The sequence below is a fragment of the Lagenorhynchus albirostris genome, chromosome 6 (genome assembly GCF_949774975.1).
Source record: "Lagenorhynchus albirostris chromosome 6, mLagAlb1.1, whole genome shotgun sequence".
NCBI lineage: Eukaryota > Metazoa > Chordata > Mammalia > Artiodactyla > Delphinidae > Lagenorhynchus > Lagenorhynchus albirostris.
In genome coordinates this window covers 109,292,697-109,316,717 of record NC_083100.1, presented here as the reverse complement: position 1 = coordinate 109,316,717, position 24,021 = coordinate 109,292,697, and the positions used below count along the sequence as shown (strand labels likewise).

The following is a 24,021-nucleotide window of genomic DNA, read 5'->3' as shown; positions in this document are numbered from 1 at the left end:
TGTGGCCTCTCCCGCTGTGGAGCACAGGCTCCAGACGCGCAGCCTCAGCGGCCATGGCTCACGGGCCCAGCCGCTCTGCGGCATGTGGGATCCTCCCGGACCGGGGCACAAACCCGCATCCCCTGCATCGGCAGGTGGACTCTCAACCACTGCGCCACCAGGGAAGCCCCAAAAATTCTTCCCTTTTTTGGGATTTTACTTTTTAAATTTATTAAAGATGCCATTTTTACCTTCTTGAAATTGGGAAATAATCCAACCTCGATTATCTAACATGACTCTAGGACCTGGCAGTCTATGCTCTTAAGTGTGAAGTTTGCACTGTGGGTAGCTGGAAAGACAGCGTTTAATAAGCCTTTGAAAGAAGTCCTATGGAACATCATCCATCAGTAAGAACTAAATAGGAGCCTGTCAACCTTCCCAAGCGTTCTTATTTGAAACATCATTTTGAAGAAAGTTGTTTCCTTGATGCTCGTTAAGGGGATTAGTTGTGGATGGAGCTTTGAGGTCATGCATACAATTCTGATTAAAGAAGATACTTTATAGACATTTTTGCACATTGTGAGAATATACATACACAGTTATAAAATATATATGAGTAAAATACATCTTTCCACTTTTTTCCTCTAGTACTGCTTAGAGATTCCATTTTATGGGGTGTCAGATATGTTAGCATTTTTCTGTAATAGAGTGTATATTTCTTTGATCATTTAGTATATACTGGGTATATGTCTATGTGTCTAAACATTTGGTTCATTGTATAGCAACTTTAAATATAAATATTCAAAAAAAAGTAGGAGTATCTTTTAAGAATATTTTCTATAATCCCCAAACCGGTTAATAGTTTTCCTCATAGCTTGGAATTTGCCCTGAGAAATAATTCTAGTTATCTGCAAATGGTATTTGGTTCAACTACGCCTTTTTTTGTTTGAACTAATATTTCTTAACTAAATTTTCCGGTTTCACCTGTGATAAAGATGATGTCAGAGCTCTTTTTCTTTAGCATTTAAGGTTTCTTAAGCAAAACGGGAAGTAATTCCTGTTGGATAACTAAGAAACAAAACCCTCCCACGCCCTTCTTTCTGAAATGTATTCCTTCATAAACTGAGCAAATGGAGGAGTGTGTGTGTAAATTGTTTCCTTCTACGTGTGACTTAGGGTAAAGCCACACGAATTGCTGACCTCTACAGCAGTCACGTTTTGGAAGTTGGCCTTTGGTTCCCTTGTTCTCCCAACTGTCTACTGAAAAGGCTATGAACACATTGGACTTTCTGCCCCTAACAGTCTGTGGATATGCATTTAAAGTGTTCTCAGATGCTTTTCCGGTTAAATGTGTTTTGAAAAAAATTGAAATTAATAATTCCTTTTAGCTCTTTGTTAGATTAGACTACTGTGTGCAAGACCAAGACATGAGAATGTCTAGGCTAGAGAGACGTTTCATGTCTTTAACTTCCGGGAGTTTTCATTGTTCTTCTTGTACTTCTGCTTTTGATAGGAATTCTGGTAGGATCCTTCCTTGAAAGACGAAAGTCAGGAGTTCCCTTAAAACGCTATAAAGGTAGAGTGTCACTCAAGGAATGAAAACCAGTCAGAGGGTTTTCCAGGCTTCCCAGCGTTCCGTGCAGGACTCCAGAACTCCCTGAGAAGCCTGCCTGCTTTTAGGACGCTCACGCGGCAGATGTGTTTTATCATCTCTCCCTCCTCTGCCACCCCTCCTCCAAAACCTGTTCCCACACAGAACGCTCACTCTCGGTGCTCAGTACACAGGGTGATTCGGTATGTTGTGGTGTAGCTTTGACGCCTAATCAATTAGTCTTTGTAAAAATCGTTTATGTGTATACTTACTTTAAATCCTCCCTGTAGGTTAGTCTTTGGAAATGGTGTTGCAAGTAAGGGGGAACTTCTTCCTCTTGTGTTTTAAATTATCCAACATTTGAACTGTTGATTTCACTGCTAAGTGTACTTGAATGAAGTTTGGGGCCAAACCATGCACAGAATTGTAAACAGAATTCTTTTTCTCCATGTTCTTACCGGCCATATGGTAAAGAAGGCGGTCAGGACAGATGGGTGAATGGACGTTCTCTGGGCCAAATACGAGGACGGTAGACCTCGTTAAGAATTATGATTGTTGTTATTTCACATGGCATCTACCTATTTCTTCTCACGTTCTTCATTGCCCTCACAAAGCAAGCTCAGCCTGGGGAGAGAGCAGAGCTTCCCCATTGTTGTAATATATCTGCTCACTTAAAGCAGGGAGTGAGAACTATGTGAAAATTCAGACGTAATCGGGCAAGAGCTATAAGAAAATGGTCAGCTAAGCATGCCCACGTGTGAAGACCTATCAGGACTGGCCTTACTGCTTTTTGGTGATTGTTTTGGAGTGGCCAGTGGAATAAGACGAGGTTTTCACGTATGCCTTTCAGCAGGGACCGCAGACATACCTACGTACGTACATTATCTCACAGTACCCTTTTCATTTAAATAGTGGGGACTCTCTCTCTCTCTCACCTTCCTAACTGGAGGCTGAGATCTAGAGCGGCTGAGTGGCTGGACCAGTGAGCTAGCATAGAGCTGGAGAGGGCATTTCTACATTAGATGTGGTAGTGGCCCCCCTAAGGACTCTTTTGTAGGTTTTATGCAACTTTTCCTTTACTGACGGGATCAGTAGATACTCCCTAGTTTTTTAAGTTTAATTTAGCACCTGTTGCTTTGGCCTTCATGGTAGGAGCAGGAGGTGTTTAGAATGTTATCAAGAATTGCTGATTAAATTGTCACTACTACTCTGAGTGAAAACTCAGTGCTTCCACGTCACTATAGCAAAATGAAGGAGAGTTTAGGAATTCCTAGAGAATTCCAGATGAAGCCCCATTTTGACTGATGGCTGAGATTGCGTTCCTGGGCTTGACCTTGCCTTGCTCGCCAGCACAGACCTGATAAACCTTTGCACATCACTTAGGTACCTTTAGGGTCTCATTCACCTCTGGCACTGAGCAGAGACCACAATAGGAAGTTGGTTTGGTTTTTCACTTCCATGTTCTTCTAACTCAGGGAGTTTTATGATTCTGGTTTGTAAGACATTCTTGTTACGGTTTGGCCATATAATAAATCTACCTTTGCTCTGAAATTATAGGCTTTGCTCATTGCAATGTAGTAAGCGTGGAGGTTTTTACATCAGTGAATCAAGTTTATATTTTCCAAACCTTCTGAGAAAGGCCTTTCTGTCTAATCCAGAATTAGTAGATCCTCTCAAGATGGAAATATTTGTTGTTCCCATCAGCTGTCATGTAGGTGGCTACGTGCTTTCAGTTTGCAAAGTTGTTTTTGAGTATTTTGCCAGTACTGCATTTCTGTTTTCTCAAAGCAAGCTGAAAAATAAGAAAATCATGGTCTTTCATGAGGTTTATGGCCAAGTTATATTGGCCGTTAGGCTGCTCGTGGGGTTCTGTCGTCTCAGTCTCCTGTGATGTGAGAAAGTAATTGGCTGTTCTCAGGCCAGTGCATGATCTTTAACCATGACTGTTGGGACTATCAGGCCACCTGGGATGGACTCAGGTGTGAGGCTGGTGAGTGGAGGTGCTTGGGTAGGGGTGACAGACGGATCTTTTTGGATTCCATAGAAAACACCGGAATGAATGTCGAGACCAGTGAATGAGGGGTTAGCAGTCCCGATTCTTTATATCCCCACACTGATTTGCAGCACGCAGGCTCTCTAGCAGGGTCAGTCCTCATGACTTCTCTTTGTAAAGGCCAGGCTGGGGGAAGTGAACAGTCTTCCTTTTAATTAGGTAAGTTCATAGAGTTCGGTGACCAGAGCCTTTATTCTGTTTTTAATCCAAATTAAAGTATCTTTCTAAGGACCCAGTGCATATGAAAATGACTATGGCCTTTTATTATCCTCTCGGGGAGGAGTGTGCTGAAGCCATAGCAACTGATCATTTCCAGAAGACTTTGGATCTTGTATATTCTGATCCAGTTTGCTCTTTGGAGAGCTTTCTTTTCCATTTCTTACCTTTAGGTGTTACTTCACCTTCCTACTGAAATGCCCAGCTTTGCGAGGCCGTGGGCAAGTCCAGCTTTGCCCACCCCCTCCTGTTGTTGGCCCGTCAGTCAGTGAGGCCCGAGCAGGGGCAGGCGCGGGCCGTGTCGCGATTACGTGAACGGAATGTGACTGACCATATGTGAGTTTCTCTGTCTTCATTAAACTTGTTCCCCTTCTCTGAAACCCCTCATGCTGCACGCTAGCACGGAGCAGCCGTATCCCTCGACCCAGCATGAGTCAGGGGTGCAGCCGCGATGCCAGCCGTGAGAGCAGCCGCGATACGAGCCCCGCTCGGGGCTTCCCTCCGCTCGGTGAGTACCCGCCGGCCTGGCTCCTGGGGCTCCTCCCGCCCCGCCGGGCCCAGCCACCTGCCTCTGTCCCCCGCCGCTGTCCCGTGCGCCTCTCCGCTCCCGTCCTCCTCCCGAGCCTCCCTTCCTGTCCCCTCTGCATGCTCGGATTCTGGCAGTTCCCAGTTTTCACATATCAGGGGAAGAAAGCACCCATGCGCCCTGTACTGTTGTCGTTTAGGACCACTTGCTCCGGGCAAGCCCGTCTGCGAGGTCGTTGCCAGCGTGTGGCGCAGCTCAGCCAGAGACCGTTGCTGCTTAAAAGCTGAGCGCGTCCAAAGTGTCTCCGTACTCGCTGAATCTCTGCAACCTGTTTTGAATTTTACCAGGGATCAGCCCATGCGTGATTCACTTCAGAGAAGGAAAAAAAAAAAAAAGTATCATCATGATAACATTTAGGAAACTAAGCATGTGCTCGGTTTGGGGGTGAGCACATTAATCGAAAAAGCAGCATGAATATTAGCTCTCCTTCTGTGAAACGAGTCACTTCAAAGCTTTCTTTAAAGCAGTCTGCAAATTGCTTTCGGACAAACGACCTCAGTGTACAGCACAATGCAAAACCTTTATGTTCACTGTTAATTATTAAGATACTTTTCATTCTTCCTGGGCTCAACAGGCTGTTTAATGTTTGTGATCCGGTGCCACCCCAGGACAAAAAATTTACAACATTTGGTGGCCATGGTACATGGTAATATTGTACCTCTGATCACCAGTTCGGTGTCCGTTGGGGCTGCTTGTCTGACAGACGCCCCCCGTTTCAGTTTTCCTTACAGCTAGAATTTGTACTTTAACAATTTCTAGTATTCAAGAAAAACAAGACCAAAAGAGAAACATTTATGCTTTATAGAATATTGAATTTACATTTTCTATTTCGTTTTAATAGTCTTGCCTTTCTCTAAAATGGACATACACCTTTTTACCTAGTGCAAATTATTAATCCTGTAAGATGTCTATCAACACATACTTTCACACACACACAAAAAAAAGAAAAGAAAAATGTTTTGTATTCTTCAGTAATTGTGTTTCAGTTCTTGGGCGTATTAAGTGCTGTACAGCTGTGTATTTTTTCCTCATGATAAGCATGACAGGTAGAAATCACTTTATACCGGTAGGGCCTAGGCCTGAAGTTATTCTCTGGAACTGTGGACTGTAGCAGTCTGTTACTTTGACTCTAATTATGAAACGGGTCTTTCAAATATAAAAATGTCACTTTGGAAGATGGATGTTACAGCAAAAGCATAAGGTTTTAATATTTGCCACTATCTCCTTCTAAGTCATACACTCCTTCCCAGTATCTTTTTTCCCCCAATTAGTATCAGTACTCAGAATCTAGACCTATTTCTTCATGACCACTGTCCCTCGTGGAGTTCTCAGAAAGAGCAGATGGACGGATGCAGGGCCCTCTAGACGATCACCTGACTTCGTGAGGAGATACCTGTGTGAGGTGTCCTACCTGATGGGCATGAGGGCCTGAGTGGGGCAGCTCACCTGGTCCCTGTCAGCTCTTCCACAGCAGTTCACAGCATTAGATCAGAATCCTCAAAAATCCAGGGCAGCAAGGATGATTTTTTTTTTTCTGAGTGAACTGGTGGTGTTTCCTTTTAAGTTAAGGCTGTGTATCTATGCATCCTTGTTCACGATTTGACCTTCGAAATAACCTGTTCTATAAGTGAACAGTTCAGTCTGGTTGATTATCTTGTCTCTTAGAGTTCAGTGTTTTTATTTCACGTGTACACTGCTGTTTTTGTTCCTGTCCATGGAAGCAGCCTTTGTGACCCAGCATGTGGTCTGTGGACCAGGCAAGGTGTGCTGGATTCTTGAGGTCCTGCTTGGACCCTGAGGAGCTGAGGGATCCAGTCTGATTTCCACTGAAGTGTTTTGGTGGCAGCCCGGTTGTGGACGCGTGTCACTGCTGCTACCACAGCTGGAGCTGAGGCTGCAGACATCTCCCCTTCTCACAAGCTCTGGCACCAGCGTGGTCTTCTGTGTGGTCAGGGCAGGAGTTCACATCATTTCAGCTCAGTTTTTAGACCATGACTTTTTTTCTTTCTTGTTGGGTTAAATCTGTTCATAAAACTCCTGTCCAGCAGGAACAGCACCAGTGCCCACATGCCCCTGGCACCATGCTGAGTGATCAGTGGGCATATAACCCTCGTGGGTCCTGTTCAGCCTCTGGGACTGGTATCGTCGTCCCTCTTGTCTCGATGACAAAACCAAGACCTGGGGAGTGGAGGCCGCTTCCCCAAGATCACACGGGTCTGACTTCAAAGCGTGGCTGTTCCCCTGCCTCACCTGAGGTGTCTTTCATTGGTTCCTCTGAAATGTACTAACTGCTTTCTGAGGCCTCTCCAGGCTCAGGTACAGAGAAAGTGCTTGGCCACGTTTCTGAGTCGGGATTTCCAGGTGTGGCAATGGCACCTGGGAATTCATGGATAAGTCCCAAAGGTTGCTGTGCCCCCTGGGGAGCCTCCTACGCCCTTCGGAGAGTGTGATGTTTCCTTCTTATTCTCATTCACTTTAATATTCATTTCCTACCCCCTTTATAAGTCAGTGAGATTTTGTATTAGTGCCCCTTTGAATCAACTTATGTAGCCAACCTTCACTTTTTAAAAGAAGAGGACAGAAGTAATTGTTTCAGTGACTACATATTGGGTTTGAGCTTGCATTTTTCTTAAAAAGTTATTTTGGACCATTTTAATGGTATGAATACATAGTGACAGTGACAGCTTTTAGGTGAGATTAAGGCTCTAGGACTCTGCTGTCAATGAGGCTTTGATGTAAGCGGGTCCACCTTGGATTCCATTGTGGGACGTTCACTTGAGAACGTGACCGAGAACTTGTTACGTGACAGATTTGCTGTAGAATATTCTGTTGAAACAGAACCAAAGGACGACTTTATAAGGAACCTTCAGATCAGGTGTTGCTTAAACATGGTTTTCAGTTTAAACTGTCAGGATACAATACCATTGTGCTTGTACAAGAAATGAATAGTTTGCTTCAGTCTTACAAAATGTTTTGCCAGTTTCCTTATTTAGGGAAAGTGATTGTTTTGTAATACCTGTTTTAGAGCTTGCCGACTTATTATTGTGTATCTCGAGGAATTAGGGATTTTCTTTTTCTTTTGCATGCTGGTAAAAATTTGTCCTTACTGACCAGGTAACCTTTGCTGTTCAGTACCCCTTATCCCGCAGATATGCACATTTCACAAGGTGACACGAGCTTAAGTAAATAAAATTGTGTTGAAGAGTTTGGGGTTTTGCCATTTCATGACTAAGCATGTAAACGTGGGAGGATTCTGGACTCTGGCACTGCTTAGTGTCACTCTGTGAAACCTATGAACTCTCTGTGCTACAGTCACCGTGTTCTTTCCAAGTAATGATAGAAGCGTGGTTTTTTTTTCTTTTTTTTTCTTTTTTCTTCTTTTGAGGTAAAGGAAAAGCCACATATTATGTGGCACTCGGGTCAATAAATTCAGGTTTGGACCCAAGCCTGTATTTCATAATTGTTTCTAAAAGTTATTCTCTCCACACGAGGATGGAGTTTGGTGTATGTTTTCTCAGACTGATGAATTGATGCGATATAATATTATGAGTACTTGCTAGCAAAATAGCATTTATTAACCAGCACTGCTGCTGTTAACCACCACGGTTTATTCTGTGCCTGGTAGCGTTTCAAGTGTTTGATGTATAGTCTCTCCTAATTCTCTTAACTCCCAAGAGGAGGGTACCCTTGTTGGCCCCATTTCACAGATGAGGAACTGAGACACAGAGGGGTTTAGTACTTTGCCCAGGGCCCACACAGCTAGTTGTGATCTGACCAGGACTTGCCCCCCATATGTCACGGAGCTGGTGCTCATAACCAGAGGCCTGCAGATGCCTCTCCAAGGAAGGCTGTTAAACTTATTACAGCCAACTTTCCAACAGTTAAAACAGTGAGTTCTTTAATCATTGGGATATTTCTGCAGCAGAACAGCACACATGTTGACTAGGGAAAATGGAATACAGTTGTTGAGCCCCTTTCTTTTTTTTTTAATTGATTTATATTTTACCTGTGAAGCATGAAGTCTTTTATTTCTTTTTTATTGAAGTATAGTTGATGTACAACATTGTGTTAATTTCTGCTGTACAGCAAAGTGATTCAGTTATACATACGAACGTTCTTTTTCATGTTCTTTTCCATGGTGGTTTGTCACAGTATATTGAATGGAGTTCCCTGTGCTCCACAGTGGGACCTTGTTGTGTATCCATCCTGTATATGAAAGCCCCCTTTTTGTGACTTCATTCTGTGTCTGTTGAGAGAACGTTGTGTGAACTTCTTCGCTTCTGTTTCTGGTGCATGGTCTCGTGTGCATCGCATCCTGACGGGAGGCGTGACCCATCCTGCTGCTCCGCCCCCTCGGCGCGCCCCTGGCGTCCTTCCCGTGCCCAGTCTGTGGTGGCGACGGTGGCTCCCGGGGGCAGCGTGCACCCGGGGGCAGCGTGCACCCGGGGGCAGCGTGCACCCGGGGGCAGCGTGCACCCGGGGGCAGCGTGCACCCGGGGGCAGCGTGCACCCGGGGGCGGGGGCCGCTGGGTGCACAGGCAGCCCTCCTCCTGCGCCAGCGCCCCGCATGCAGCCCGGGGGTTGTTGGCCCTCGCTGTCCATTCGTACCCAACATCATCTCTTTCCGTGAGGAAACACGGCCGCGTCGGGAGCAGCCCCGCGTTCCCTCCGGTCTGTGGCCGCTGCTGTCTCAGGTTCTCGTGTGTTAACCCTGTGGGTGTTGCCGTTCCTTTTACCTGCAGCCTCTCGACGTCATTCCAGGTCCACTAGTGCTCTTGCCACGGCTGACTCTGTTGGGCAGTCAGGTGAACACGCGCTCATGCATGCCATGCCTGTCCACGCTCATTGTCACACGCTCATTGTCACATCTGGTTCCCATCAGTGTCCGCTAGCACTTGGCATGTATGCACCTCATATTTTCTTTCCCCCCACGATGTGCTTCTATTTTTTTTTTAAGTTGTTGAATGTTTATGGTCCTGTTAATAGGCCGTAGATGCTTTGTAGCCAGTTTGACGACATCATTTTTCCAGTGTTCGTATTTATGTTAAAACAAAACAAAACAAAAGGATAGGGAAGCACTTCTGCCCTCCTTTCACTCCCTACCCCAGGAAAACAGCAGCCCCAGATAGGTGTCCTGAAGGGTCCCTCGGAGGAAGTGGGGTATGGACCTCATCCAGCAGAGGCTTCCGTCTCTCAGTCTTAACTCCCAATAAAGTGTCTGTTAATGCTAGTTACTACCATCCGGTTCTAATTACTTGGAGGTACTATTTAGTGACCAGATGTCCCAGATTATAGCAAACCTCATTTCATATGTATTGAAGGAAATGGATTGTCCTAAAGCATTTATGGAAAAACAAATCACGATTAGGATAATCAAGTCAGGCCAAAGGTAGCCTTTGCAGCCTGCAGAGCCGAAACACTCCATCTCAGCCTCATTGTAACAGTACCCCAAATGCCCTGGTTAGCCTCTGGGGCAGAAAGTGAGCATACAATAATGCATCAGTTTGCCGGATTTAACTGGCATCATTTTGATACGCTAATAATCCCTAATGACTGTAGTTTTATCAACTGAGTACAAGGCATAATCTGTTAAATCAGACTGTTGATGGTGACAACTGTGACCAATTTACTGAGTTAGTGTCTCTGTTTTTCCTCTAAATGAAGCCACCTATGCATTTTATTATGTATTCTCTGATTAGGATATTCCCCTGAAGATTATGGGCCAGACTGAGGGCACAGTCATATGTATCCATCTCGTGGAAACTGGACAGTACCAGAGAGAACGTAGAGCAGATTTTGGTCTGGCGAAAACCAAAGGCTTATAAATTTTCTTAGGTCCAGACAAACATTTCCCCTTAAGATTTGAAATTCAGTTATCTACGATGTATATCAAATGATCTGCAGTCACTGTGTATGGCAAAGCTGTATGCATCTGGGAAGCACAGAATAATTGCTTTGTTCTTACAGTTTTAATTTTGTGTCTGAAAAATCAGTATTATCCCTGGAGCAAGAATTGCTGGCATGAGGCCTACTTTTTTTTTTTTTTTTTAAGATTCTGTTTTATTTACGTTTATGCTGGGTAATTTTTAAATGGCTTATAACTGAATTACTTTCATTCTGTTACTCATAAATCCCTTACTATCTACCCTTTTTTAATGGAAAAAAAAAGAGACTTGAACAAAGATCATTTATAAAACTATGTGCATAATAAATCTCAAATTTATAATGTTATTTCAGGTGATGATTTATATTCTAGAGAGAGAGAGAATTGTTTTGTGGTCTGTTTTTAGTTTATTTGGCACATTAAATCACCTTTTAAACATACACGTAATGGTGAAATTCAGTACGAGCAACAAGTACATTAAAAAAGGGGATAGTATAACATACAATTTTTGTTTCCCTCTAAAAATTCATAACTATATAGCTTTTGATAGCAGTGTTTAAACCTTTCCCCCTTTCTGTGGCAGTGGAAGGTATAACGTTTCGAAGCTGACAATTTAAAAAAGTTAAATAACACTTCACTTTTAGAGCTCACCAGTTTGTAGATGATGTCTTGTTACCTACCCCAAATTTTAAATATATCATTTTATAGGAAAGATCAATTATGTAAACCCGACATTAGCTTTCTTTTATTTCTTTTTTTTTCTAAATGTTTCATTACTAGAATATGGCACATGCAGAGACTTTCCTTGTCCAAACAGTGTCTTATTTGTTAACAAAGAGAAAGCATTTTTAATCTTAACATTTTTCTTCCAGAGGTTTATCATACATTATAAGAGCCTTTTACCGGACTGCTTTGTCTTGAGCTGCCACAGCTGTGAGCAGCAAGGCCTCACAAGGGCAGTGAGTCCCAAGCAATCTCAGCACTTCTTAAGGAAGGCTGGTCAGCTTACGTGATGGGACTTTTAAAAGTTAGTCTCCTTGGACTCAGCGCTTTCACTGCCGTGGGCCAGGGTTCAATCCCTGGTTGGGGAACTAAGATCCCGCAAGCTGTGCGGCCAAAAAAAAATTAAAAAGTTAGTCTTTATTGTCCATGCTTGTTAACAGGCTTAGAATAGTTGTTTGAACTGCTAAAGTTGGAAATTGTTTTGCATTCTGTCCATTCGGTTGACACGTATAAAGACACGTATATCATTTAAAAAGTCCTTTGAGGGACTCAGGAGAAATTTATATTATCTGAATGATTAATGTTTTGCAGCAAAGATACTAGCTTTTTGTGGTGAAGTTTAAAGAATTTTAATAAACTGATTTTTAAATAGCCTTTGGTGACACAGGCATCATGATGAACAAATACCTAACATTAATTGAGCTTAATAACAGTTAAACAGTAGAAACACTAATGAAAATTTGCACAGAGATCAATTTAATACATTTGTTTCAAATTTTAACTTTTTATTACACATTGCGTTAGAATTCATTGATCAAACCATGAAGCTTTCTAATCAGTTTGACCAAATGTCAGGGCCGCTAGCCTTTAGAGAGAATGCTGTATACATGAAAAGACCACCCTCATGGCCCAGCCACCTTCTATAATAAGGTCCCCCCCGTGTCTCAACACTTTTCAAAAATAGACTGTCATTAAAGAACCGTTTCAGTTGTCAGGATGTTTTTGGCACGATCGTATTAAATGTGAACAGGGTGAACCTCTGCCACTGATAATAAGCAGGTCAGGTGTAGTTGAAACTACAAGTCAGGTGCAGTGAAAATTGACGAGAGATGCTTCCGTCCTCTGTCCAGTAAGTGGGACGAGGCAGGAGCCGTCGCAAAGAAGTGAAAACACGTGAATTAAAGTGACACATCTTTTGCTTTTGTTTTTTAACTAGACCGGTTTGGGCTCGGCCAGGCAGGAAGAATACCTGGCTCTGTGAATGCCATGCGGGTTCTGAGCACCAGTGCAGATCTGGAAGCTGCTGTTGCTGATGCTTTGGTAAGAGGCACGACGTGTGTGGAGTCTCTTTGAATTACTCACCTGCGTTTTTCTGTCTTAACAGGAAGTAGTCTCCAAACCAGGTCACTAAATCATGACACTCTTTAAACTGTGTAAATTTATATTATTATGCTTTTCTTCTTAAACTGTGAACTCTGTACGTAAGTGAAAACTGGCCTTACAAGACACAGTAGCATCAAGTATGTCTTCTGTGCTCCGCAGTATCAGTGAAGTTGTGATGACATCAGGCTTCTCTGATGTCATTGGGCTGCTTCTTTTCCTTTTTTATCTTTTTTTTTTTTTCAGCATTTCCTTTATTCCCTTCTATTGCTTCTGTTGCTTTACAGGCTTTGATGGCATAGCCTAAGCATATCATTGTATAACAGTAGGTCATAGCGTTTGTGGTTTGAAAATCTTGCGTTTATTCCATTTCCCTCACTAGTTGTTCCATATGATTTTATGTTTGTTTGTTTAAATGAGTCCTTAAGTCATTATTTACGGAAACTTTCCCAGATTTTGAGGTCAACTCTGAGGATGTGAAGCACTAGTGAAGTATGTTTTTGCACTGTTACAATGTAATATCTAAAAAAGCAACGTAAAGTGATTAGAAGTCCTTAAACTTGTGGTTATAGCAAAGAATTCCTAAGTAGAATCAGCTTGTGGTCAAATGGTCTTTTAAAGATGCATTGCAGCTGGTAGTAACACAGCCTGTTGTACTTTCTGGTTTATGTGCTCAGCATTTAAAATAGACATTCTTTAGAACTTCCCGATCTCTGGTCTTGCTTGTACTGTTTTAAGACTTGTTCTCTTCTAATGAACAAAGGTAATAACCCCGCTTTCAGACCCTGAGGTTTTAAATCAAGCCCTGTTTCATCCAATCAAAACTTTATAGCGTGTGGCCACAGTGATCAGACCCCTGAGGTTTTAAATCCAGCTGTGTTTCATCCGATCAAAACTTTCTAGTGTATGGCCACAGTGATCAGACCTCCGAGGTTTTAAATCCAGCCGTGTTTCATCCGATCCAAACTTTCTAGTGTGTGGCTATAGGATCAGACCCTGAGGTTTTAAATCCAGCCGTGTTTCATCCAGTCAAAACTTTATAGCGTGTGGCCACAGTGATTCCAACTCTCATCCCTCCTGGCCCTCCCTCATTTATTCCTGCTCAGCCAGATTTCTCTGGCAAGCATCTGTGAGCAAGCAGTTTTCCGCTCTCCTCATGGTTTCATGGTGAGGGCTGCCCGGCCAGCTCTGTTCATCAGCCTTGTGTGCAGGAGGGCTTTTTCTGGCAGATAACTGGAGTTCAGGATAATTGCTTTAAGCAGGACTTTAACTTAAGAGTCACGAGGTGGCGCACAATTCTGTGAAGCGGTTCTTCCTTCCAAGTTGCAGCATTTGGAATCTGTTTCTTACTTATTTCGGGACTTGAAGAAGTGGGGGCCAGAGGGGTAAGAAGTGATGGATGCGCAAAGCCCTCGCTCGGTGAGACAGCACTTCGGTGGGGGGGGGGGAGGGGTACAGTGCCCAGAGTGCCAGGGGGCAGAGCAGGACTGGAGAGTCTGGGCTTTGCCTTCACCTGACTTGGGCTCTTCTCTGACCTCCGGCTCCCCGTACACCCCCGCTGCCCTCACTACTACGTTTTGTCCAAACTGCTTGGTCTTTCCAAGTGACCTGCTCCAGAAGAGATAGCGCCGGGATGGTACACAGTCCTTGCTCGCAGAAAAGAAGTCCCGGGGCAGCATCTGTCCTAGGAGCAGGCGACAGAGTTAATAGCGACATTAGGGATATACCTCAGTGCTATGTGGAGAGTTTCAGCAAAGAATTCCAGCAGATACCGGAAGTTCTCATAAGAGGTGTAGGAGGGTTAGGAAATGCCATTGTGAAAGCATTCTTTGTTATTCGCTTGACACGAATCGCTTGCTAACCTGTATTTTTGGTTTGCTAAGATATGTTCTGCTGTACACTTTTGTTGCAAGAACGATCCCCACATATGCTTCTGACATAATTCTCTATGCTTTTTCCCCATCCTTCAATATTTTCCTGCCTACAGCTGTTAGGAGACTCCAGGAGCAAGGTACCAGTGCTTTAACTTTTGTTTTATGTTTTTTTTTTTCTTTTTTTTCTGTTGAGTATATTTCCTTTAGGAGCTGGTAAAAACAACAAAAAAAGTAGCATAGTGTAGAAATTCTGTTCTGAATTGTGATTTTGTGGAAACTAGTGATGCTGTTGCTAGTGATGGAACTGGTCATCTCTCACATTTGCCTCAGTGTTTTCGATATCAAGCTCTGCCCCTTTTCCTACTAGCGTTTCATTTTAGTTATTAACCTAGTTTGTGTCTCCTCTTATGTCGTTATTGATTCATGAATGGATACATTCAACATTTTGCTTATCTTAGGAATCTAGTTGATGGGTAAGTGAGATGACCATATAATTATCATCCTACCAAGGATACTTTTGAGAGTGAGAGAGGGTGCTGTTAATAATTATGCTGGGACAGTAGGTGGAAGGCAGAGCTGTCCCGGCGTACAAGTCACATTCCTAGAAAATTACATCAGTACAGTTTAAGCCAGTAGCTATTTGTTTTTCTCTTGGACAAACCGTATTTTATAAGTTTTATCTATTTTATGTAGCTGTTGCTAAATTATGTAGGGATTTAACTTACAGTTTTATATTCAGAGGTAAGAGGAATGAATGACATGGGTATTCTAGTCTACAGAAGGCCTATTAGTGTGGTAAAACTTTAAGTCCTTAATAAAAATGGTTTAGATCATTTAGGAATCCTTTTATGTAGGACACTCTGCCACTGACATTGCAGTGTCAGACGTTCTTAAGGAAGCATGACTATTCAAACAAATTTACTCACAGACCATGCTCAAGATAGATTGCTTTTGATTGGGAAGGGGCTGGTGGGCGCTCACACTTAACAGTGCGTCAGGTGCCGAGCCGGGCTGTTTAACATATAATTCCACTTAATCCTGACAACAAGCCTGTGAGAAGGATAATCGTTGTCATCTCAAAGATGGGGAAACTGAAGCAGACAGATGAGGAGGCTTTCTGAAGTCACACAGCCAGTCTGTCTCACTGAGAAGGCCACGCACCGCGCTAGAGATCGTGCTCTTTCCTCTCTGCTGTGGGCTGCTCTGCTTGTTACTCACCCTACGTCTGCTTTTCTGTTTTTACTCCCCTCATCTGTAAGCGCAGGGAAAGGGCGGTGCATGCGCCTGTGTGTGTCTACGTTTAGCTCTCTGTCGTTGGTTTTGTCTGGTGAGACTCACGTCACCTGTCCATGTCTCCCCCGACCCGTCCTTGGATCTGGCAGAAGAAGCCCGTGAGGAGGAGGTATGAGCCGTACGGGATGTATTCCGACGACGACGCCAACAGCGACGCGTCCAGCGTGTGCTCCGAGCGCTCGTACAGCTCCCGGAACGGGGGCATCCCCCACTACCTGCGCCAGACCGAGGATGTGGCCGAGGTGCTCAACCACTGCGCCAGCTCCAACTGGTCCGAGCGGAAGGAGGGGCTCCTGGGCCTGCAGAACCTGCTGAAGAGCCAGAGAACACTGAGGTGAGGGCAGGAGGCCAGGCTTGTGAGCTCAGGCTGAGTCCCGTGTTGCCCTCCCGGGGCCTTACCCGGGCTCCCGTCATCTCGGGAGTTCTTAACGGAATTCCAGCCGCTGGGGCAGGCACTAAAGGTGCTGGGAGGGCTAAGTCGTGGTCCTTGCCTTCCGGAGAATTTGAAATATCCGGCACACACTTTGTAACTGATTAGGTTTAGAAAGCATTTGGTTCCCTGTGGCTTACACTTGTCTCTTAGGTGTTATTTGAGAAATCTCGGTACAGTTTGCAATTTAGGTCAAAAGTAAAACAGGTCTGCAGGTTGGGACGGTTTATTACCCTTTAGAGTCACGGGTAAAATGATACCAGCCTCAGTCTAAAGTGTTTTGATACACATAGGCGTAGGTATAGTTTATAAATATGCAGAGTAGAGAGGTACTCAAGTAGGGTACTCTGAAGCACTCTTCAGCTTTAGAATTGATTATTTTTGCTTTTTTCTTTGTTTCTATATTTCATAAATTTTCTAAAATGAGCGTGTATTACATATACCAAAAATATGTGTTTAGACCAAATTTCCTCAAATCTAAGGCACCACTGACACACCATTATTTTATATCTGAGAAGAAATGCTGCTTATTGAACCATGACAGTACTAATAGGTCATTGCTTATAAGATGAATCTCAAAATTACAGAGATGTTTGAACTACACTATGTTCTTCGGGTAACTTTTTTAAAGCTGTATGGTGAGACTGGATAAATGTCTGTGGTCATGGATGGCTCCGCAAAGCCATGGGAGCATTGACTGACGAATCACTGGGCTTCAAGCACAGCTGTCCAGTCAGTCTGGCCCCTGCCTTATTCCTTCCTGCCGCCTTCCCTCCCCACCACCTGGCCCCCCTTGTTCTCTTCTGTGCATGCGTCAGGAGAAGTTTCACCGCATGCGCTCTGAAGTGCAGGTTCTCTCTGGTGCTCTAGTGACCTGTCAAAAAACAGAAAAAAGGATTTGCTGTCATCATTCGTCCAGAATCTGCTCAATGCTCGTGGCCCCAGTTTCTTGATTCTTAGTGTTCACCAAGTATCCATTGAATAATCTCTGGAAATCTGTTGATTAGCGTTGGTCTGATCTAGATTTCATTGTTAGCAATGTTAAAGGATCACCCAACCTGAGAGGGATGATTTGGGGAAGAAGGTGAGTCTTTCTAATGAAACCTCGAAGCAGAAATGGGATTCAGTAGTACAGTTCAGGGTAAGAAAAGTCACGGGGGGCACCGACATGAAATGCGCGTTTGCTTTGTCTCAGGCACGGTTGCAGGTAGGGTGTGTTCTTTAATCCTTTTAGCAGTTCACTGAAATGGATACAAAGATATCAGAGTACTTTGGCTCTAGCAGAACTGAGATTAAAATCCAGGTCTGTCTGACCCCGAAGCACATGCTTTTCCTAGTTGATCCCATTGCCTTTCATTTGTGGTGGTGGAAACACACCTGCAACGAGGTGAGCGGGATGTGGCTCATGGCTTTGCCACGCCCAGAGGTGTGAACTCAGGTGATCACGCTCTGAGATTCAGTTTCATTTTAGAATGAGAGCAAGACGATCGTGATTTTTTTATTCCTGTGCAGTTCCATCATAAGTTAAAATTTAGATAATTGATTTGTGAAGAAAGGACTTTGTTATATAAAAATTATATAAAGCTTATGTAGTGGAATGAAATAAAAGGATTTTGAGAAGCTGTAACTAATTTCAGTACTGGCTTATTAAATATTAAATTTATTTATTTCTATTTTGTTTCCTCTAGTCGGGTGGAGTTGAAAAGATTGTGTGAGATTTTCACCCGAATGTTTGCTGACCCTCACAGCAAGGTAAGGTCTGGGGAACCTGCCCACTTGTGTTCCTCTCTGCATGTCTGTGTGGGCCGCATAATACACGACTTCAGAGTGGGATACCAGCCCCGCAGCACAGTGTAGACCTTACAGACTGAACCCCAATTTCAGCAATAGTTTGTTATGGCTTCTGAAAACAGAATTCTTAGAAACTTCCAATGTCCATACGACATCAAGTTAAATAAAGTGTGTTTCAAGTAAGGGTTACCGTGGAGAGAATGAGATGTAGTCTTTTACTTATTCAGCAAATATTTTCGCATACTTAGCCAAATGGTGGGCTGGGTGCTAGGATGTAACAGTGTGTTATAATATAATGCCTTCCTGAAAAAAGTTACAGTAGTGAAGAAAATAATCAAGTTATGTAATTTTTTATTTTTTGGGGGTACCCATGTAGAATTTGTCTATATGGGACAAGATAGACAAATGGAAGCATTTATAAAATGGATTTACTGAAGAACCACATTAAGTATTTCTCCAGACACCAATAGAATTGCCGCCTCTAAGAATTTGCTGGATGGTGGTCACTTAGCTGGTGCCTACACCTCCTGGGGACCGGAGGAGGACTGCCTTTTGACAAGGACTCCCTGCTGAGGGGAGAGCACCCAGGAGTGAGGGACAGGCCCTTTCTAGGAGTGGAGCTGAGAGCGGGACCCTTGACAAAAGTTCACTTGGAGTTTAGATTGTAAATAAATACCATTTTTTGGGAGGAAGGCTTGGCAGCCTGTTGCTGTTCGATGGTTTTAGAGAAAGAAAAAACAGAGGAATGAAGATATCGGGAAAGTTAAAGGGTAAAGGACAGAAACTAAAGTAGAAATTGAGGGAACCAGAAATCAGCACCAGCAAATCTTAAATGCTTGATGTGCAAGACTTAACTGTCTTACACTATCATTTTCCTAGTAAAAATGGCCTCTTCTAAATAAATCCTCCTGGGAGGAAGAAATCTGTGGTGGCCAGAAAGTCTAGCCAGTTACTGTGATCCCCCTTCTTTTCCTACACTTTCGTCCTCACAGGAATTGTCCGTGAAGTGTCAATCATCCATCCATCCGTGCAGTCATTCAGCATTTACTGAGCACCCACTCTGGGCTAGGGGTACAGAAAACAACACAGGACCCCTCCCTGCCTCTTGAAATGCTCACGGGAGCATAGGAGAATGAATGCAGGGGTGCTCCTTTTTGGGGCGGGGGCAACAGTTCTCCTCAATATTGGTCTTAAAGCATGTCTTAAAATTCCTGTTATGACCCTCACAGCAAGGTTGACATTCACAAACATTGAGTTTAAGGGCCAGGTAGATATCCGAAGATATAATTATCAAGATTTTCTCTAAGATAGTATTAAAAGCAGTAAGATTTAAAGCATAAGCATAAGATTCATAAGATGTATAGCATCAGGGATATTAGATGGATTTGGACATTGATGAAATTTCTATTACCTGTCACCTCTAGATTGCTGATTCAGAACCAGAATGTGAGGATAAAGAAGGAAATTTGTTTCCATCAGAAGGCTCTTGTACAGTGAGTTTGCAGGTCTCAGTTTAGTAAATATTTGCTAGCTGCCTTTGTGCTAAGCCAGGAATCCCACAGCTGGGGCTCATTGACTTCTTTCTGAGCTGTCTCACGGGAGACCCCTGGTGGTTAATAGTTGCTGAGCTAGAACTGAGTAGGTCTGCGATAGCCGGGTTGTCCCAGGAGAGCAGAACTCATTTACCAAGTAGGGTGCACAGTGCCACCGCTAACCTCTCTGAGACTGGTTCAGGGGTGATCCACCGTGAGCTCTGTCTCACCGTAGGGAGCAGTGGTGATCACACAGCAGCGTGAGGATTATGTCAACTGTCGGTGTCTTTTATCCCAAGCCATAATCTTTTATAAAGATTGGTATGGCTCTTGTAATATCTTTTCATAAAGATAATACTTTATAATATCTGACAGGGCATACATCAAAATAGGTGACTGAAATGAAAAGCAATACATATGCAAGTTTTTTTTCCCCTCATCCTGTAATAGTTTTTGTTGAATGCCAGGTGATGAGCAGTAATAGTATAGAATTATGATGGTTAAAAGGCTTTTTAAAGAAAAAGAGGGAGAGAGAAAGGAGAGAGAGAGGGAGAGAGGGAGGAAGGAAGGAAGGAAGGAAGGAAAGGAAAAAGGAAAGGAAAGGAAGGAAAGACCTCCAGGATTAGACTCATATTTTCAGCAAAGTTAATTTCTCTCTGTACTGAATTTTAAAGGCATGTAGAGGGAGGGGAGAGTTATTTCGTCAGTTTGTAGCCTTTTCAGGCCTTTTAAGAAACTGCATGAAACTTGTATGACTTCACTGTGGACTAACACGGACTCTGTTTCGTTGCATGGCCTGGTTTGCGGTGGAATTCACACCAGAGAGTAAGTTCCGACCCCTTTTCCTTTTTCTGTTCTTGTTACTGCGTTTGCCTCCTATGCCATGTCCAGTTGTGGACAGTGTCAACCCCAGTTATGATTCTGGACAAAGCCAAGACGGGCATTTTTATCATGTTGGAGACTTGGGAGGAAATCATGAATTAAATATGTGAAATACTTGGTTTCCATTTGTGTCTAGGTTTTCAGTATGTTTTTGGAGACTCTTGTGGATTTTATAATAATTCATAAGGATGACTTGCAAGACTGGCTTTTTGTTCTTCTCACACAATTGCTTAAGAAAATGGGAGCAGATTTGCTTGGATCTGTGCAAGCGAAAGTTCAGAAGGCTCTCGATGTCACAAGGCAAGTGTTTGGGGGCAAGAGTGTTTTTTCCCACCTTTTGAGGTAAAACTGACATGCAACATTGTGTAAGTTTTAAGTGTATAATGTGAGCATTTGATACATGTATGTATTGCTAAATGATTACTGCAGTGTCAGTTAACACATCCTTCACCTCACATAATTACCATTTTTTGTTGCTTATGTGGTAAAAGCAGTCAAGATATGTTCTCTTGGCAAGTGTTATAACTGTAACGGGAAGTTTGTACCCTTTGACCAACATCTCCCCATTTCCCTCACCCCACTAGGCTCTGGCAACCACCATTCTACTCTTTGTTTCCATGGGTTTGACTTTTTTTTTTTTTAAGATTCCACATATAAGTGATATGTAGTATTTGTCTTTCTCTATCTGGCTTGTTTCACTTAGCACGATGCCCTCAAGTTTCATCCATGTTGTCGCAAGTGGCATGATTTCCTTCTCTTTTATGACTGAATAATATTCCATTTATATTACACCACATTTTCTTTATCCGTTCATCCATCAACACACTTAGGTTGTTTCCATGTCTTGGCTGTTGTGAATATGGGCTTCACTTGCTGCAGTGAACGTGGGGTCGGATATCTCTTTGAGATACTGATTTCATTTTCTTTGGATATATACCTAGCAGTGGGGTTGCTGGCTCATATGGTAGTTCTATTTTTTTTTCTTTTTTTCTTTTTTTTTGGGCTGCGCCACGTGGCTTGCGGGATCTCAGTTCCCTGACCAGGGGTTGAACGTGGGCCACAGCAGTGAAAGTGCTGCGTCCTAACCGATAGGCCACCAGGGAATTCGCTAGTTCTAATTTTTTTGTGGAACCTCCATACCGTTTTCCATAGCGGCTGCACCAATTTTCATTCCCACCAGCATTTGTTATCTCTTGTCTTTTTGATGATGGCCATTCTAACAGGTGTGAGGTGATACCTCACTGTAGTTTTTATTGGCATTTTTCTAATAATTAGTGATGTTGAGCACCTTTTCATGTACTTGTTGGCCATTTGTATGTCCTCTTTGGGAAAATGTCTACTGGGGGGGCGGGGGCACTAGACCATTTTGATACTAAGAGAGTCTTTGTAGGTGGTTTCTTGTCATTTTGTTACGTGTGGCTTTTGTCACCCAGTTGAATATCTACTTTCTTACTTAATTCCCACATTCTCTTATTAACATATACGTTGAGATATTCCAACAATCCATGAGATGAAATGCCCATGTCTTCCTTGAGTTGACATTATTTTTGTGAATGCCTAAGACAAATGTAAAAAAAAGAAAAAAAAAACATTGAAAATTGGTTCTCTTCTCTTTAAAAAACACTTTAGAATATTTATGAGCATCCTTCTGAAGACCTTAGTATTTTTACGACTTCAACCTCTTGTAAGGCACACTAGGAATATTTCTGTTCATGTGCGGTATAGGGTTCCTGTTCATCCAGGAATAGTTTCTATTAACAGTTCATTGGCTAGAGATGATAACACACTTACAATATTTGTAGCCCATCTGGCCTTTATGAGAAAAGAAAAGCTACTGAGACTCAGAAAAAGTGTAAAAAAACTGACTCTGTGCCATTATTGTTTGGAAACAAACTTCTGACCTTTGCCTGTGCAATAGTAAATCCTCGACACACGAGTGATAGAAATTGAATGATCTCAGAAGATGGTTCGCAGTAATGTCTTGGTTGTGATTTGGTGGATGACGGAGGGGAATGTGTCAGATTGCTGAATTTTTAAAAGAATAAACAGATGTCTCCAGGTCACTCAGAAAATCATCAGCAGCATAGTAACTTTTATATGACCCGTTACTGCAAACTGGGATATGAGTAGGTATCATAGAATTGTCAAAATGGAAGGACCGTTCTCATTTCATTATAGAATTAGGAAACAGAGAGCACCTTGACACACCCGGAGCCCCACTTCCTGCGCGTGGCAGCCCGGGAGCCAGCATCCAGGAGAGCCGGCTGTCACTCTGTTGTGTGGCCTGCGGGAGAGTGTGGAGGGCATCACACTGCCCCGTCATCGTCTCCCGCGCTTGCATCTGTTAGATGTCTCTGGCTGCCAAGCCTACATTTGTTCCTCTACACTGTGATGCCAGCTGTTCTTTTGGTCCCCGACCCTGGAGATCTGTGTAATTTGTGCTGCTATAGAATTTTATTATCCAAGTAGATTTCCCTTCAGATTTTCAGTGAACTCACTGTAATGTACTGTATTTGCAGTAAGGCTTTCAGGCACCATCCCTCCCGTGGGTGACTAAGTGTAGTGCAGTTGGGGGACAGTCCTCTACACCAGTGGATTCCTCACAGTTTGGCCAGAGGTTGACTAGAGAGGCTGAGCTGACGCAGCTGATGATACACGAGCGATGTAAACAGCAGGGCTGTTACGCCAGAGGCTGGGGAGCTGTGGTGAGTTGTGGTCACAGGGGATGTGGGCCCAGTGGTCCAGGCTTTTCAAGAAAGGTCAGAAATGTGGACTAAGGCAAGATATTCCAAGATATATATTTTTTTAAATGACACTGTGAAAGCCAAGGAAAACATTTGTAAGCCAGTCTTTAGCCTGTAGATTGCTTCCTTAATTTAGGTGAATTTATGAATGACAGAAGATCCATTTCAGATTTTTAGGGATGATGGAAATATTACGATTATATTTCTGATCTTTGGTGATTAAGGGAAATAACTGTGCCCTCCTGTTAGTTTTCCTGGATGCCTCATTCCTTTAAGAGCCCTCTTCTGGGGAATTCCCTGGCCTAGGTCCCCAAAGCATATGTCCCTTTTTCTCGGCAGCTGGGATGTTTAGCTCCTTCAGCTTATCTAGGATTGTGAGTACCGAGGGCGTCTCAGTGGTGGCTGAGAGCTGTTCCTCAGGTGATAGAACTGATTGTGAATCTGCCTCAGTTTCCTTTCCTTTGGCTGCGCTCAACAGCAGGGCGCAGCTCCAGCTTAAATACACCCATTACTCAGATGTGTTCTCCATCCTCCCTTTGCTGTAGAAGAGAGGAGAGGTGTTCTGTGTGTGGTTTGTTTCTTGATGTGTGGCCAGTATGAGTCACTTAAATCATATATACTAAGATGCGCTTTGCTTCCAGAGGTGGTCCTCAGAGCTTCCTGGATACAAATAGATGTGGGAGAAAAGGATGTGCTGTTGGTCAGGTTTACTTTTTATTAGTAATTATGATGGTGGTACTACTAGTAACAGTATGTGCCACACACTTTATGTTTTTCTTGTATTATTTCATTTAAATTTCAAATCAGTTCTGTAATCTGAAAGATTTGAACCTGCGTCCCTTTTCTTTCTACTATCCTTACGTACACTGAGAATCGTCTCTGAGGGAGTCTAAAAGAAAGTGATGCAGTCACTCAGCCTCAATTGGAATAGATCTTTGCGTTGCATTATCTTTCCTGTTAGCATGGAAGGGACCTCTGCATTAGGCACAAGGGCTCCTTCAGGCAATTGTAAACTCATGCTAGTAATTGTGGCTTTTTAAGGGAGAGGGCACTGACTTTCGCT

General features: G+C 43.2%; 1 protein-coding gene across 1 annotated transcript in view; it reads left to right on the top strand.

Moving 5' to 3' along the window:
- CLASP1 (cytoplasmic linker associated protein 1) overlaps nt 1-24,021 on the top strand; it is a 269,026-nt gene that overhangs the window by 186,490 nt on the left and 58,515 nt on the right. The window contains exons 24-28 of the mRNA XM_060153037.1: nt 12,249-12,352; nt 14,400-14,423; nt 15,669-15,913; nt 17,698-17,761; nt 20,351-20,514. Coding sequence (XP_060009020.1) covers nt 12,249-12,352; nt 14,400-14,423; nt 15,669-15,913; nt 17,698-17,761; nt 20,351-20,514 — 601 coding nt within the window. The remainder of the gene's footprint in view (nt 1-12,248; nt 12,353-14,399; nt 14,424-15,668; nt 15,914-17,697; nt 17,762-20,350; nt 20,515-24,021) is intronic.